At 47.7% G+C, this 16,053-nt stretch overlaps 1 protein-coding gene across 1 annotated transcript in view; it reads left to right on the forward strand.

Moving 5' to 3' along the window:
* The first annotated feature begins 496 nt into the window (after positions 1–496).
* Positions 497–16,053, forward strand: part of MYO1F (myosin IF) — a 56,731-nt gene continuing 41,174 nt past the window's right edge. Inside the window, exons 1-2 of the mRNA XM_053288398.1 lie at positions 497–661; positions 10,282–10,419. Of these exons, the coding sequence (XP_053144373.1) occupies positions 659–661; positions 10,282–10,419 (141 nt within the window). The 5' untranslated portion in view covers positions 497–658. The remainder of the gene's footprint in view (positions 662–10,281; positions 10,420–16,053) is intronic.

Raw genomic sequence — 16,053 nt, forward strand, 5'->3', positions numbered from 1 at the left:
TTCCATATGTGTGCAATTTAAGGGCAGCAAATGGCCACTTTAACCCAGCAGGGTCTGTGTCTTCTCTGTTACGCCCAATCTCTTTAAGGGACAGGAGGTTCAGATAAGGCCCATGGATGTTAAAAAGCACCTCCCCACTTCAGGCAGATGTGCTCATGATTCACTGTGGTTGGAGCCACGAACATCCACTGCCCTATCAGTCTGCTGGGGTATTGTTGTTGTATTTTGCAGGAACCTCATTCTGAACTAGTAACTTGATTTTTCTTTTAAGGGTCTCCTTTTCTGCAACTCTGACTGAGACTTTATATTAGATGATGCTTCGGTGTAATTATTTACAGGCCCATCCCCAGTCCTCTTTTTCTCTTCGTCCCCTTGCATGAGCTCCGAAGGAGGAAGTAGAAGAGAGCCGAGCCGGGCTGGGGCGGGGGGGGGGGGGCGGATAGAGGAACTTGCTTGGCAGTTGTGTGTGGTTGCATTTCTGTCTGTCACTGCTGCTGCAGGCAACACACACACACACACACAGAGCTCCCATGCATCCTGCATACCCCGGGATGTAGTCATGTCCCCCGGAGAAAGTCGGTGACTCAGGCTGGTCCCTGACCCATCTCGGAGGTGGGGGTGAAGTTGCCCAAGCTGGAGAACCGGCTGAAGGAAGAGCATGGTGAGTCCCAAACTGGGTTCAGGCGGGGAGAGGTGGTACACGTTAGAGCAGTGCATCCTGTTTGGGCACACCCAACTTGTACCGTTCGCTTGCTGTGAACCAAACGTGTCAGACGACTTGCAAAAGTCCCCCCACCACACCTGCCCCCGTTCCGATCCGGTGTTGCTGTTCTTTGGTGGAGCGTTAAATGTGTTCCTGGGGCTGCTTTGGACGGGGGGGTGGGGGCTCAAAAATAGAGCTTCTGAGTTCAGCAGCAGTATATCTTAAGAGAACAGGTGCCGGGGAAATACTGGGAGACAGCCAATCGCCATCAGGTCTTTGCTGGCAGGCTTCCCAAAGGCCTCTGATCAGCCCGGGGATGCTAGACTAGGTGGAGAGCAACGGAGAAAGCGCCCTAAAATTTCCCCTTGGGAGGAATGCTGAAATTCAGAGTGTATTTCAGTGTCTTCTTGGGAGGAACTCTGAAAGTTCAGAGAGCTTTGGAGAAATGTCTCCACATCTGATCTTAGGTTTAGTTATTTAAATCTGTTTCAACCCTCCCCCGCCCCCCGCCCTGGGGTGTTCTTGGGAGATCCATAAGCGGCTCACGAAGAAGGGAGAACCATTTCCCTCCTCCAGTAGATTTCTGCCCTCTAAAGTAGGCCACCTCGAACACAGGGCTTCTTTTCCGAGCTGTCGTAACTAAGTGGCCATTTGGTGGACCTCTCCTTTTTCCTTGTTATTTTAAAGCTAGGAAATCTGTCGACTGGTTTGAATCTGGAGGAAAACTCCCCCCCACACACACACACACACATGTACTCCCATATCACTGGGCAAATCCACACTGCTGGTTGATAGCTGGTGTGGGGAAAATGGGTAGCAATATGTTTTTTCTCCTTTGCTCATACATCCTCGAATTCAGTGGAATTCAGTGAATTCAGTGAAACTGGCTGAAAAGAGATTCAGAACAGACAAAAGAACTTCACAAACAAACAAAAGTTAGATAATCTGTAGAACTCACTGCCACTAGATGTTTATTTACTGCCAGATTAAAAGAGATTCAGAACAGACAAAAGGAACCTCTTCACAAAAAAGTAAGATACTGTAGAACTCACTGCCACTAGATGTTTCTTTACTGCCAGATTATCTTACTGCCACAAGATGTGGCAGTGGCCAGTAGTTTAGATGGTTTTTTAAAAGGGAGATTCAATTTTTTTAAAAAAATAAGGGGAAGGACCAAGATCTATTGAGAACTAGCCATGATGACTAAATGAAACCTCCATTATCAGAGGCAATCAACCTGCAAATAACAGATGCTGCAGCCAAAGGGCTGGAGAGAACTGCAGGCTCCATGTCCTGACTAAGGACCTCTCAGAAGAATTATGCTGTTCCCTGTTGGAAACAGGATACTGGGATAGATAGATAGATAGATAGATAGATAGATAGATAGATAGATAGATAGAAGCTAGAACCTTAGGCATGGTAGGTTTGTGACCAGGCTAGGACCTCCAACAAATAATTATCAGTGCCATTGCCAAACGGGCTGTCCTGGCTTCCTCCAAAGAATTATGGGAAATTCTAAAGTTTGCAGTGTAAACAGAACCTCAGAGCAAGCAGATAGCCTGTTGTTTGCTAAGGGAGGGAGGAAGATCAGACCTGAGGAAGTGAGATGAGAAATCCACTTCCCCACCGCCCAGCGTTCAAAAGCAAAACTGGAAACCATGCTGAGGTGTTAAACCAGCCTGCACAGTCGCACTCTGGAAATTGCTGCATTTCCACGGTGCGAGAGCAGCATTTAGCTCAGGTTCGCCTGGAAGCGTCAGACCGAAAGCCCCTGCAGTGGTTTCATTCAGACCTAAGCAGCACCAAAAGCAGAGAGGTGTTTTTAAAAATTTTTGGCAGCGCCCAAGACTGAGGGGACGGTAAGGTCTTGTGCTCACTTGAATGCAACTGCACCACCTGTGGATGGGACTGTACCACCTTGTCTGGACTGTACCACCTTGGACGTCAGCTGGTTGCTCACAGTACAGACTGCTCTTCAGGGCAAAAAGGGACAGAAAGTGAGGGTCTCGGGGAGAAGGCTAGATTCCGATTCTTTTTCCGGAAATGCTGTTTTCTACGCGGAAGGAATTCTTGTGAATCCAGTCCGGCTCGAATTGCACCTTCCACACACGCAGACTCCACACATGGACTCCCCGCCATGTCTTTCTGAAAACGAGAGGGCTCTTCGCAAGGTGGGCCTGCTGCTTCCCCTTGCACCTGGAGAGGCCGTCTCGACACGAGGCTCTCGCCTCAACGAGGACCACAGCCTTCACCACCAAGTACTCGTATCAGTGTGCCCGAACCACAAAAAGGAGTGCCTCTTCCTGTCTCGGAAGTCCTGCTCTGCCCTCGTAGGAGGGGCAGGCCACAGGACTGAGGCCTCCTTATTCAGAAAAGGAAAGGAGGTCAGGGGAGGAAACACCAAAGAGGCGTTTGATGCCGCTGAGTCTCAGTGATGTCGTCGCAGATTCGGAACAGCGGGTGCTCTCCATGACGGCCCACGTAGCCACACCCACCCTGATGTCCACACCCCCAAGGCCACGCCCATCGCAATGGCCACACCCCTCACTTAGATTGGTGCAGTAATTGCAGGGGGGGAAGTTATGTTACAAGAAGTCAAGGATCCGGCCGATCCTAGGGAATGTACTAGGATTGATTGATTGATTGATTGATTGATATATCGCCCCTCCAGAAACAGCTCTGGGTGGTTTACAACAATCAAAATCAACTAATAGTTAAAATCAAAACTGAATCAATTAAACAATTAAAATCATTTAAACATTAAAAACATTAACATTACAATAATTTAAAACCAGCATTAAAAATTTAAACCATAACTCTAATTAAAAGCCTAGGTGAATGCATGCGTCTTCAGGGCCTTTTTAAAAGTTGCCAGAGATAGGGAGGCTCTTATTTCAACAGGGAGCTCATTCTAAAATGAGTGAATGACAGGAAATGCCCACTGAAAGACATTGGTTCCTTCCAAGCCCATGCATTCCTTTGGCCATTTGGAGGGAACCAGTACACTTCAGTGAGCAGTCCCTGTCATTTGTTTTAGGATGTCCTGACACTAATCCACCATAGGACTTGCATGCTGATGGTCCCAGGTTCAATTCCTGGCAGCATCTCCAGGAAGGGCCGGGAAAGACTCCTGCCTGAAACCTTGGGGAGCTGCTGCCAGTCAGTGTAGACAATACTGAGCTAGATGGACCAAGGGTCTGACTCGGTATGAGGCAGCTTCCTATGTTCCTAAGAATGGAATAAATGGTTGGAAAATAAATGGTTGGAAAAGCAAGATTATTTTGCTTTATTAATAAATAATAAATCATTTCCACATAGAAAGCACATTATTTCTACGTGGAAAGCCAAGGGCTTTGCATCCCTGCTGGGACCCTGCGGGAGGGGGGGAATACCAGGACTGCCACCCTGCCTGCTCCTAAAACTCTACACCACTGCTAGTTCTTGAATTCGGGCCTCCCCTTAAGAACATAGGAAGCTGCCATATACTGAGTCAGACCATTGGTCCATCTAGCTCAGTATTGTCTACACAGACTGGCAGCGCCATCTCCAAGGTTACAAGCAGGAATCTCTCTCAGCCCTATCTTGGAGATGCAGCCAGGAAGGGGACTTGGAACCTTCTGCTCTTCCTAGAGTGCCGGCTCCATCCCCTGATGAGGGGAAGATCTTCCAGTGCTCACACTTCTAGCCTCCCATTCATATGCAACCAGGGCAGACCCTGCTTAGCTAAGGGGGCAAGTCATGCTGGCTACCACCAGACCAGCTCTCCTCTCCCTTCCCTGCAGCCGTTTGAAACCCGGTCCGAGGAAGTGCCCCACCCATTTTCACAACATCCCACAAGCCCACTCCAGTTCTCCTTTCCTCCTTCCTTTTAACTGAAGCGCTTCAAGTCTCGCTGGCGAAACCTCCAAAGAGAGACTTCTTGCACGGTGCAAGCATTCAACGGAGGCGGACGGTGCTTGGAAACCTGTGCACACCTAGAGGGCCACCAGAATGGAAACCCAAAACCAGGCAGACGGCGCAGCCCAAAGCGTGGGGCAGAAATTTCAGCGGCTGCTTGAGAAAGGATTTTGTCTGCAAGTCCCCCAACTTGGGGCCTACGTGTAAATTTGGAGAGAGAAAAGCTTGAGAATATAGGAAAAGATTTTCTTTGGGGTTTCTAGCCTACCGTCCCAATCATAGAAGGATTATGAATTAATGGAATGGATGGACGAATATTTATACACCACTTTTCAACAAAGGTTCCCAAAGCAGTTTATATAGACATACATAAAAGTGGCGCCCTGTCCTCCAAAGGACTAACAATCTAAAAAAGAAACATAAGCTGGATACCAGCCACAGCCACTGGAGGGATGCTGTGCTGGGGATGGAGAGGGCCAGTTGCTCTCCCCCTGCTCAATGAAGAGAATCGCCACTTTAAAAAGGTGCCTCTTTGCTCAGTTAGCAGGGGTCAGAATTGTGAACAGAGGAAGCTGCATACTGAGTCAGACCATTGTCCACCTAGTTCAGTATCGTCCACACAGACTGGCAGCAGTTTCTCCAAGGTTTCAGGTGGGACTCTCTCCCAGCCCTATCTTAGAGGCTCCAGTTGGAACCTTCTGCATGCAAGCCAGCAGGTGCTCTTCCCACAGTGGCCCTATCCCCTCAGGTGAATCTCTTACAGTGCTCACCCATGTAGCCTCCCATTCAAAAGCCAACCAGGGCACATCCTGTTTAGCAACAGGTACAATGCATGCTTGCTAACACAAGACCAGCTCTCCTCTCCTTAAGTGAGGAGGAGTAAAATTTACCCCCCAAAAAACCCCTTTATTTACAATCCTGATTTTTTACAATCCTACCCTACCCCCAACTCAGTATGTTTTCCAATACTTTTCACAAAATCAAGCCATTAACATCTGCAGGGCTGCTTTCAATAACCACCTGGGAGTTATCCACACATGGCTTCATGCCACGGGGTATCTGAAGAGCAAATCTGCTTCGCAGCGGATTCGCAGATGTTTAATTTGGGGGATTAAATGGATAGTTCACAGAGGTTCCGTTCCTTTCCGCAATCCCTGGCAGATCTTTTTCCTGTGAGTTCTCACAGCTTGCTCTGGTTTTTCCTCCAACCAATCAGATCTCAGAAGAGGAGGCGAGAGAGCTTTGTTGTTGTTGTTGTTCGTTTGACAGCTGGTTATGGAAAAACGGCATTACAAGTTGCCAAGGAGGCGGATCAAACAGCAGAACGCTTAAGCCGAACCTGCCGAATCTGACCCAAATCTTTGCTGATTTTTATAGTGAACTTGCCTTTGTGAGTGAATGTTTTCATCACCTCATGTTCCCCCGCCCTCCGCACACACCCCACACCATCTAAGAGGCAGGAAAGTTTAAAGTAGAAATCATTGCTTTCTCTCTGTCATGAATTTGAAGCCTACTCTGGGAAGAGCAAAAGCAGATTCAGGAGGTGAGCAAGCTTTTCTAAACAGAACAACATCAAGCCTTTCTCCTCCTTCAAAATAACTAACAGGAAGAGGGGACATTTTGAGGGGCGGGTTTCTCTTCAAGGAAGAAGTCCTAGTCTGTGTGTCTGTGTTTGTTATTTGCCAGGGCCTGCACTGGGGGCTCTGTGGCATTCAGTTGTTGTTTCTTCTTGCCTGGAGGGGGAGGAGTCAGCTAGGGTTGTGGGAGGGCCCACATTCCGGTGAGCCACATTCCTGTGTCTCAGTTTGAAGCCTACTCTCTATATAAGAGGTGAAGGCCCAAGAACTTAGCGAACAGAGCTTAGCAAACAGGGATAGCAAACAGGGCACTGGAGTTTTGTGTGGAGTTTAGTGGGGAAGTGTGCGGAGAAGCCTCTGAGGCAAAATGGGGGAGCTGGAGTGCTTGGTTGCTAACGCAGAAATAGATCTAGTGGGCATATCAAAAGCATGTTGGAACAGTGAGAACCAGTGCTATCCCTGGATATAAACTCTATAGAAAGGACACGGAGGGACGCCTTGGAGGTGGTGGCACTGTAGGTTAAAGAAGAGATAGAATCTAACAAGGTAGAAAACCTAGGAGGACCGGAGTCCTCCACAGAAACTCAGTGGGTGACAATACAAGGCTGGGGACATGCTATCACCCTCCGGATGAAAACACTGACAGTGACTGGGAGTTGCAGGAGGCAAATGCTAATATTATAATGCCCTTATACAAATCTATGGTGTGACCACATCTGGAGTACTGCATACAGCTTTGGTCATCGTATCTTAAGAAGGACATTACAGAACTGGATGAAGTGCAGAAGAAGGCAGCCAAGATGATCATGGGCCTGGAGCACCTTCCTTATGAGGCAGGGCTACAGCATCTAGGGCTCTTTACCTTGGAAAAGAGGCGACTAAGGGGAGACATGATAGAGGTGTATCAAATTATGCATGGAGTGGAGAGGGTGGACAAAGAGAAAGTTTTCTCCCTCTCTCAGAACACTAGAACCAGGGGTCATCCCATGAAACTGAAGGACAGGAAATTTAGGACCAAGAAAAGGAAGTACTTTTGCACACAACACATAATTAATCTATGGAATTCTTTGCCATGGGATGTGGTGATGGGCCACCAGCTTGGATGGCTTTAAAAGGGGCCTAGATAGATTCATGGAGGACAGGTCCATCAATGGCTACTAGTCTGGTGGCTGTGGGCCACCTCCAGCCTCAGAGGCACGCTGCCTCTCAACCCCAGTTGCAGGGGAGCCACAGCAGGAGAGAGGGCATGCACATACCTCTTGCCTGTGGGCTCCCCAGAGGCATCTGGTGGGCCACTGTGTGAAACAGGATACTGGACTAGATGGGCCTTGTGCCTGATCCAGCAGGGCTTTTCTTATGTTCTTAAATCAGAGAGGCGTCAAGGAGAGGCAGGGCTGTAATCATGGGTGACTTCAATTACCCACACATAGACTGGGTAAATTCACAATCAGGTAATGACAAAGAGGTCAAATTTCTAGATAAGCTGAATGACTGTGCTGTAGAACAGTTGGTCATGGAACCAACCAGAGAGAAGGCGACCTTGGACTTAATCCTGAGTGGCACCCAGGACCTGGTGCGTGATGTCAGTGTCATCGACCCTTTAGGGAACAGTGACCATAGTGTGATCCAATTCAGCATACATGTGGGGAGAGAATCACCAAGGAAGTCTAACACAGACACTTTGAATTTCAGAAGAGGAAACTTCTCCAAAATGAGGAGTCTGGTGAAAAGAAAGCTGAGGGGGAAAATCAGGAGAGTCCCTTCGCTCCAGAGTGCATGGAGTTTACTCAAAACCACAATACTAGAAGCCCAGTTAGTTTGTATACCCAAAAGGAGGAAAGGTACCACTAAGTCCAGGAGGATGCCAGCATGGCTAACGGGTACTGTCAAGGAAGCCATAAACGGGAAGAAGACTTCCTTCCGAAATTGGAAGGCCTGTCCAGAAGAAGAGAACAGAAAGGAACACAAACTCTGGCAAAAGAAATGCAAGGTGACAATAAGGAAGGCAAAAAAGAGTTTGAGGAACATTTAACCAAAAGCATCAAAGGGAATAACAAAAACTTCTTTAAATACATAAGATGCAAGAAACCTTCCAGGGAGGCGGTTGGACCATCAGACAATGAGTTCTGCTCTGACTTGGTTGTAGTAGAGCCAGTGTTGTGCCTGCACAAGGCGAGAAGCCCCAAGAGAGAGAGCACACACTCTCCTCTTCCTCACCCACTGCCATCCTCCCTTCTCCAGGCACAAACGTGCCCGCCTGCCCGCCTGCTCCCCACGAGAATTCAAGCACTGGAGATGCTCAGCACAGACAGTGATCTCTCTCCAAAGATTCTTGTGAGGACAAACATGATTGTAAAGAACTTTACACCTTGAAAATGTATGATGTGGTCAATAACAGAGCCCTCTTAGGGAACCTTCTGCATTTGCACTTGCCGCCCAAACAAGTTTATTTACCTTTTGCCGTGCTAAAGTCAACCCTTTTTGCACAATCAGGAAAATGAACGGGGAAAGCGGGCTTTGCCATTCTCTTGAAAGATATTGGAAAACGGCAAATTGCTGGCAACAGCCCCTACACACATCAAGGGAGAAGAGGTGGGGCATAACAGAAGCCTCTGTTAGTGGCATATCTACGGAAAATAGCGCCCAGGGCAAGCACTGAAATTGAGCCCCTGTCCACACATCTGACGCAAACTTAGAATAAAAGCTGCTTTGTTCCAGTAGGGTGGGGGAAAGTAACTTAGAAGGGAAATACAAAAACAAGCCCACTTCCCATACAAAATCAGCACAAGGTCCCTGTAAGAATTCAGAAGTAGACTGGGTTTTCCAACAGTCCCCAAAATTGCCGCCTCTCTATTGACTGAGCCATCCATGACTGATCCCTGCAGGGAGCATCATTCATTACCGTAGAGGTTTTCAAATGTGTGCCCTCTGAGGTTGCTGGACTACAGCTCCCATCATCCACAGCCAAAAAACCACTGTGGGTGATGGATGTTGTAGTCCAACACCTGGGGACCCTTGTCTGAGAACCCCCTGCACTCAACAACCGAGAAACAAAGAAATAATTACTTTGACATTTATTTTTCACATTTGTATTCCACTCTTCTTCTAAGGAACTCCGGGTGGCATATATGGTCTCCCACATTTTAGTCTCAAATTTGAAAGGGGGATGCTAAAAAGCATTCAAAAACCTGATTCCCACATGCACCCTGAAGTAAAAGGTAGAGGTAAAGTGTGCAGTTAAGTCAATTTCTACTCCTGCTGTTCACAGAGCCCTGTTGCTTTCTTTGGTAGAATACAGGAGGGATTTACCAGCCCTGAAGTGGTACAGTCCAATCTTTCATCTCAGGGCTATACCACATCATTTTAATGAATATCCAGGCTAGAGATACTGTGGATCCACCCATCACAAGCTCTTCAGACTTGGAGTAAAGATACTTGTAGGGTTTGCATTCTTACTGTAGCAAAAACTACTTTTATTTGTTCTTACAATAAACTCCTTTTGTTAATTAAAACCCCTCTCCCAAGCCAGTTTTCTTGAGTTCAGACACTTGCACAAATTAAAACTGCTTGGAACTGCCTCCTCTTTTGAGCTAAATTCCCCATATTCACCCAAACTGGGGGTGTTGACCAGTCATCCCCAAGGCAGTTCCATCAAAAGTACAGACTGACAGAAGATGGAGAACTGCATTGTGTAGTGCACACCTGTACCCAATAAATACAGTATCACAGTTCCAGACTAAACACCAAGTCTTGAAGTGCCCCTTTATTCCTTTTGGCCGGAGAGATATTTGAAAAATAGTTTAAAAACAAAAAACTCAGAAACCATAAAGTGCTGAATAAAACTTCTGATAGGCATACACTGGGATCTTGATGCTTGTTGGCTTTCCTGAAGATTTACAAAAGCAACTTAGATACATGGGAAGCTGCTTTATAAGTTTAGATTTGCATTCTGAAAAATAAAGGGATTATGCAGACTTGTGGAGAAGAGGTCGATCCATAGCCATTGTCCATGACATCCGAATGGAGCCTCCACATCCAGGGGCAGTCTCCTGATGAACACTAGGGAGCCATCATTTCCTCGCTCTCTTTCTCCTCCCCATGTAGGGCAGCAAGGAGCGATTCCATTGGCAAAGCCACAATGTCAAACAGAGTGGGGTGGACGACATGGTCCTCCTCTCCAAAATCAACGAAGACGCCATTGTGGAAAACTTAAAGAAGCGCTTCATGGACGATTACATATTTGTATCCTTTGATTTTATTTCTAAAGAATTGCGGGGGTGGGGGGGATATCCTGAGTGTGTTTGGAGTCTCACAGCCAATTTCTCGGCATTCTTTACGACAGCCCTATAAGGTAGGTCAAATATTAATTATCTCGCAAGGGAAAGCTTTCACACAAAATAATAAGGATGGTATTATTATACACACCAAGAAGGCTTCAGGGAGACTTAGTGGCGTTTCATTTCAGAGATTTCTGGGAATTTATGAAATTCTCCTTCATCTCCACAATTGCCCATAGATATTGCAACAAATACTTGGACACAGAGATGCTCTTACCCCTGGACTTCCGGGCCAAAGTCCAAGGCCTCCATAGTCCCTGGGGGCCCCCAAATCCTCTTTAGTCTGTCCCAAGTGATGTGGTCGCCCAGCCGAGCATGATGATGCTTAATTTGCAGAGAGTGGAGGCGCTCCAAAGGCCTTTAGGTCCAGGCTCCAAAATTACCTAGGTGCACCTCTGCTTGGACAGTCACCTGATGAAAGAAATCTTCTTCGGTTTATCACAGATTAGTTTTAATGGATGAAATTGGCATTTGGAATAGGCAACAAGTTTGTATGTGATTTGAAACTGAAGACAAGGAGCAGACTTCCTTTGCTTTTATGAGGTGCCATTATATGTTACAGCAGGTGCCACAGGAAAAGAAGCATTCCCTCCAGCATGTGGGAGAAAGAGGATTGCCTCATCTGAGAAGAGACTTTCCCTCCCATGTGCGTGAGAAGGGAAAATGTCTCTTCTTAAAAGAAGCATTCCCTCCTGCATGTGGGAGAAAGAGGATTGCCTCATCTGAGAAGAGACTTTCCCTCCCATGTGTGAGAGAAGAGGGAGAATGCCTCTTCTTAGGAGAAGCATTCCTTCCTGCACATACATATGAGAGAGGGAGAGAGAGGGAACAAGAACATAAAGTTTCAAAACTATGTGATGTTAAAAAACAACAACAAAAGTAGACAGATCCACAGAGTATATGTCTGTCAAAGAGGATTAATTAGTCACGAGGGCTAATTGGAACCTCCATGTCCAGAGGCAGTGTATCTGTAATTACAGGCGGCAGAACAAACAACACGAGAAGTCTTTGTGTCTCACTTGTGGACTTCCCAGAAACATTGCTCTGGAAGCCAATGGGGCTTCATTGCCTCGCTTGTGAACTTATTTTTATTTTTTATTTTTTTATTGAATACATTTCTATACCCTGTCTTGTGAACCTGGTCTTCATTGCCTTGCTTGTGAACTTTGCAGAAGCACTGTTTTGCAAGCAGATGGGACTTCATATCCAACCTTATGATCTTTTGTCTTGGGACAGCACCTTGTTTGCATCTGAGGCTGTAACCCTTACCCACAGTTCTCTTTTGAGTGAACCAAGTTCTCGTTCTCCCTCTCTCCTCTCTCCCTCTCCCCCCCTCGATAGCAGAGACAGTAGCAAAATGTCAGCTGGACATGCAAAGCCTCCATCTTCACATGCGCAGCCGGCTCCCATGGGTTTCCGCTGACATGTTGGTGTGGTTTGTGGCAAGGTCTGTCTTCCTCTGACTTCCTTTGCTCCAAATTTGGAAGTCCCAGCTGAGTGCTGGGCTCTTGTGCCATCCTGAGTCAGTTTCGAGTTCCCCCGCAGACCTTTCTGCCTGCGCCTCATTTCCCAAGCAAGGGGTTCTTCAAACAGACCCGGCGCAAAAGGGAATGAGGCGACCTCCCACAGTTACTTAAAACTGGGCAGTGCTCACATTAAAGGGAGGGCAGAGGAGATTCTAGGCATGAAGTCCTGGTCTTCCAGGGAGCGCTAGGCATAAGGGGCAGTGAGGGTTGAAAAGGCAAGATCTTAAGGTAGTGGCTCGTAGATGTAACAGATGGAAGTTCCAGGCATAAGGGGCAGCAAGGGAGAAAGGGGGGACGTCTTCGGGTGGTGGCTCATAAGTGTCATGGGCAGGGGTTCAAGGCGTAAGGGGCAGCAAGGGAGAAAGGGGGAAGTCTTCAGGTGGTGGCTCAAAAGTGTCATGGGCAGGGGTTCAAGGCATAAGAGGCAGCAAGGGAGAAAGGGAGAAAGTCTTCAGGTGGTGGCTCATAAGTGTCATGGGCAGGGGTTCAAGGCGTAAGGGGCAGCAAGGGAGAAAGGGGGAAAGTCTTCAGGTGGTGGCTCATAAGTGTCATGGGCAGGGGTTCAAGGCGTAAGGGGCAGCAAGGGAGAAAGGGAGAAAGTCTTCAGGTGGTGGCTCAAAAGTGTCATGGGCAGGGGTTCAAGGCGTAAGGGGCAGCAAGGGAGAAAGGGGGGAAGTCTTCAGGTGGTGGCTCAAAAGTGTCATGGGCAGGGGTTCAAGGCATAAGAGGCAGCAAGGGAGAAAGGGAGAAAGTCTTCAGGTGGTGGCTCAAAAGTGGCATGAGCAGGGGTTCAAGGCATAAGGGGCAGCAAGGGAGAAAGGGGGAAGTCTTCAGGTGATGGTGCAAAAGTGGCATGAGCAGGGGTTCAAGGCGTAAGGGGCAGCAAGAAAGTGGAAAAGTACCCCTTCTAACTGGGCAAAGAGGCACCTTTTTAAAGTGGTGATTCTCTTTATTTAGCAGGGGGAGAGCAACTGGCCCTACTCACCTCTAGCACAGTACCTCCAGTACCTTTTAGATTGTGAGCCCTTTGGGGACAGGGATCCATCTTTCTTTCTTTATTATTTCTCTGTAAACCGCTTTGGAAACTTGTGTTGAAAAGCGGTATATAAGCGGTTGTAGTAAAGTCTTAAGGTGATGTCTTACAAGTGTCAAGGGAGGGGTTCCAAGCATAAGGGGGAGTAAGGGAGAAAGAGGCAAAGTCTTAAGGTGTTGGCTCATATATGTCATGGGCAGGAGTTTCTTCCAGGGCGCTTTCCAGATTAAACCCTACAACAGTGTCACAACAGATCTTCCAAGTGTGCTTCCATACTTCCTGTGTTGTGACACCGCAGTCCCTGCGCTGGCAGCAAGGGGCCGCTCACATTTCCGATGCCTTCTTTCGGGTATTATCTTGGCGATATAGTCCTACAACCTTGCACGTGTGCATCGCAAAAAAGTAGCTGTATTTCCCCGTTGTAGGAGTTTGAGACTCTGGGGGTTGTATTTCAATACGTTCCTGCCAAGCCGAAGCATTTCACCCCTGTTGTAGGGTTTAATTTGGAAAGTGCCCAGGCGTAAGGGGGAAAAGGGAGCCCTGAACGGGCTCATATGTGTCATGGGCAGGAGTTCCAGGCACAAGGGGAGAAAGCGGGGAAAGGATGGAATTGCAGAATGAAACAGGAAACGTTTGGGCAGCCAAAGATCACAAGATTGGAGGTACACAAGTTAGGGAGCACTGGTAAATAAAGGTAGAAAGATTAGTGATGTGCGAATGTGTTCGAAACGAACCTGTTCGGTTCGACTGTTCGGGGTTGAACCGACCCACTCCCTGTTCAGTCTGACCCCGGACCGAACCCCGGACCGAACCCCGGACCGAACCCTGCCCCTCTCCGGCCGTTTGGGAGAGAGGGGGTTGTGATTTTTAAAAATATTTAATATTTTTTAACTTACCTCCTCTGGGGGAGTTGCTCGAGGTGGTGGGGGGTTCCGCAGAGGTTCCCCCTCCCCGCTCCAGCCTCCTTTACTGACCCAGGCCACGCAGGGGCCCATTGCTCAGGCACAGTGGCCTCCAAAACGGCCGCCGCACCAGAGCGGGGATGCCTGAATGGGCCGAAGAGCCGGCCATACAGCCCAGTTTGGGCAGTAAGGGAGGCCAGCAGGGGGATGGGGAACCTCCACAGACCCCCTCCCCCCGCCTCGAGCAATTCCCCCAGAGGGGGTAGGTTTAAAAAAAAATCAAAAAAATCACGAACCCCCCAGAGCGGACGAGGGGGGTGGGTTTGAGGGGATGCCGGACCAAACTGGCCCGGTCTGGTTCATGTCCAGTTCAGACTCGGACCGGACTGGACCGGACTGGACCAGCCGGTTCCGTGCACACCCCTAAGAAAGAAAGGATGGGGAAACTTTGAAGACACAGACCAGGAGCCTAAGGCGGACTTGGAAGACACATCTTTTTTATCGCCATGGGAAAGATTGCCAGCTCTCCCCCTGGCCTTGCTCCTGTGCTCTGAAGGACCACCTGTGGAAAGAAGATGGGGAACATCTTCTTCTTTTTTTGCCCCAGGAACACATCTTGTGAACAACATCGCTGGAACACAGTGTGTGTGGTTTCTCACAAGGCTTGTATTTTCAGCTTGGAGGTGCATCGGTTTTGGCTCTGGTGGAAACAGCTTATTCAGATCGGTCAGGTTCTCTTGCTGTGTGGAGCAAACTCACGCACCCCGGCGGAAACCCCTCTTCCTTTTCTTGTAAATTAAGAAGATGAAACTTTTTTTTCCTGCTTCTGCTGCTGCTGTTGTGTCAATATGCCTGTATTCGGCGATTTGACACACACAAACACAAATATTTTAGCAGCACATTCCAGCCCAGGGGTTTTTAGTTTCCCGCGCTACTTCACCTTTTTAGACAGGAGGGATGGAAATAAAACTATTCTTGCCCAGTTTTGTTTTGTCACATGAGAGAGTCTCGCCTCCCTAATGCCTCTGTTTCCTCACACGTGCCTTTTCCTCACCGATTCTCCGACGGGAGTGTCACCATTATTTCCTCAAAAGGCAAGTTTTGCACACAGCGCATAATTAGCTTATGGAATTCTCTGCCACTGGATGTGGTGATGGCCACCAGCTTGGATGGCTTTAAAAGGGGCTTAGACAAAGTCATGGAGGACAGGTCTATCGATGGCTACTAGTCTGGTGGCTATAGGCCACCTCTAGCCTCAGAGGCATGATGCCACTAAATACCAGTTGCAAAGGAGCAACAGCAGGAAAGGGGGCACGTCCTCACCCCCTGCCTGTGGGCTTCCCGGAGGCATCTGGTAGGCCACTGTGTGAAACAGGATGCTGGAGTGGATGGGCCTTGGGCCTGATCCAGCAGTGCTGTTCTCATGTTCTCTGTTCTAAGTTAACTTGGAAGGAAGGAGAGCTGTGGACATCACTGGTCAGAAAGATCCACTGCAAAAATATTTTGCAGGTGAAAAGCAAGTCTAGTGTACTGCACTCACCCACCTCCCACAACTGTAAGACCAAGGGTGTTTTTAATGAGGGTTCTTTGACGGTGGAACTCCTGGCTACAAGAGCTTTGAATAATCCCTTCATCATCGGTGTTCTTTATTCCCACAACTGTCTGGATTTGGTTGTGTGATCTTTGTGAGTTTTCTTATTGATTTGATTGTTACTCTCAGAGTATCTTTCGACGACTGGAGTCTGCGTATGATGAGAGAATCAGTCTGTGTGCCCTCAGGAATTCCTCAGCCACTTCAAGGGAGGGAGCAAATATCTCATCTGAATCTCCTAGAAAATGTTGTTGTTTTTAATTTCAGTGTAAAAACGTGTGCATCACCTTTTTCTACAGAAAAGCACTTGAGACAGTATACATTAATAATAATAATAATAATAATAATAATAATAATAATAATAATAATAATAAATAATAAATCAAGTTTATTTGTTAGCTGTCCCATAACAAATTATTCTCTGGGAGGCTCACAATACAGCATTAAAACATAAAATAAAAACACATAAAACATTAAATCGTAATAG

Source organism: Hemicordylus capensis, chromosome 2, assembly GCF_027244095.1.
Source record: "Hemicordylus capensis ecotype Gifberg chromosome 2, rHemCap1.1.pri, whole genome shotgun sequence".
Classification (NCBI taxonomy): Eukaryota; Metazoa; Chordata; class Lepidosauria; order Squamata; family Cordylidae; genus Hemicordylus; species Hemicordylus capensis.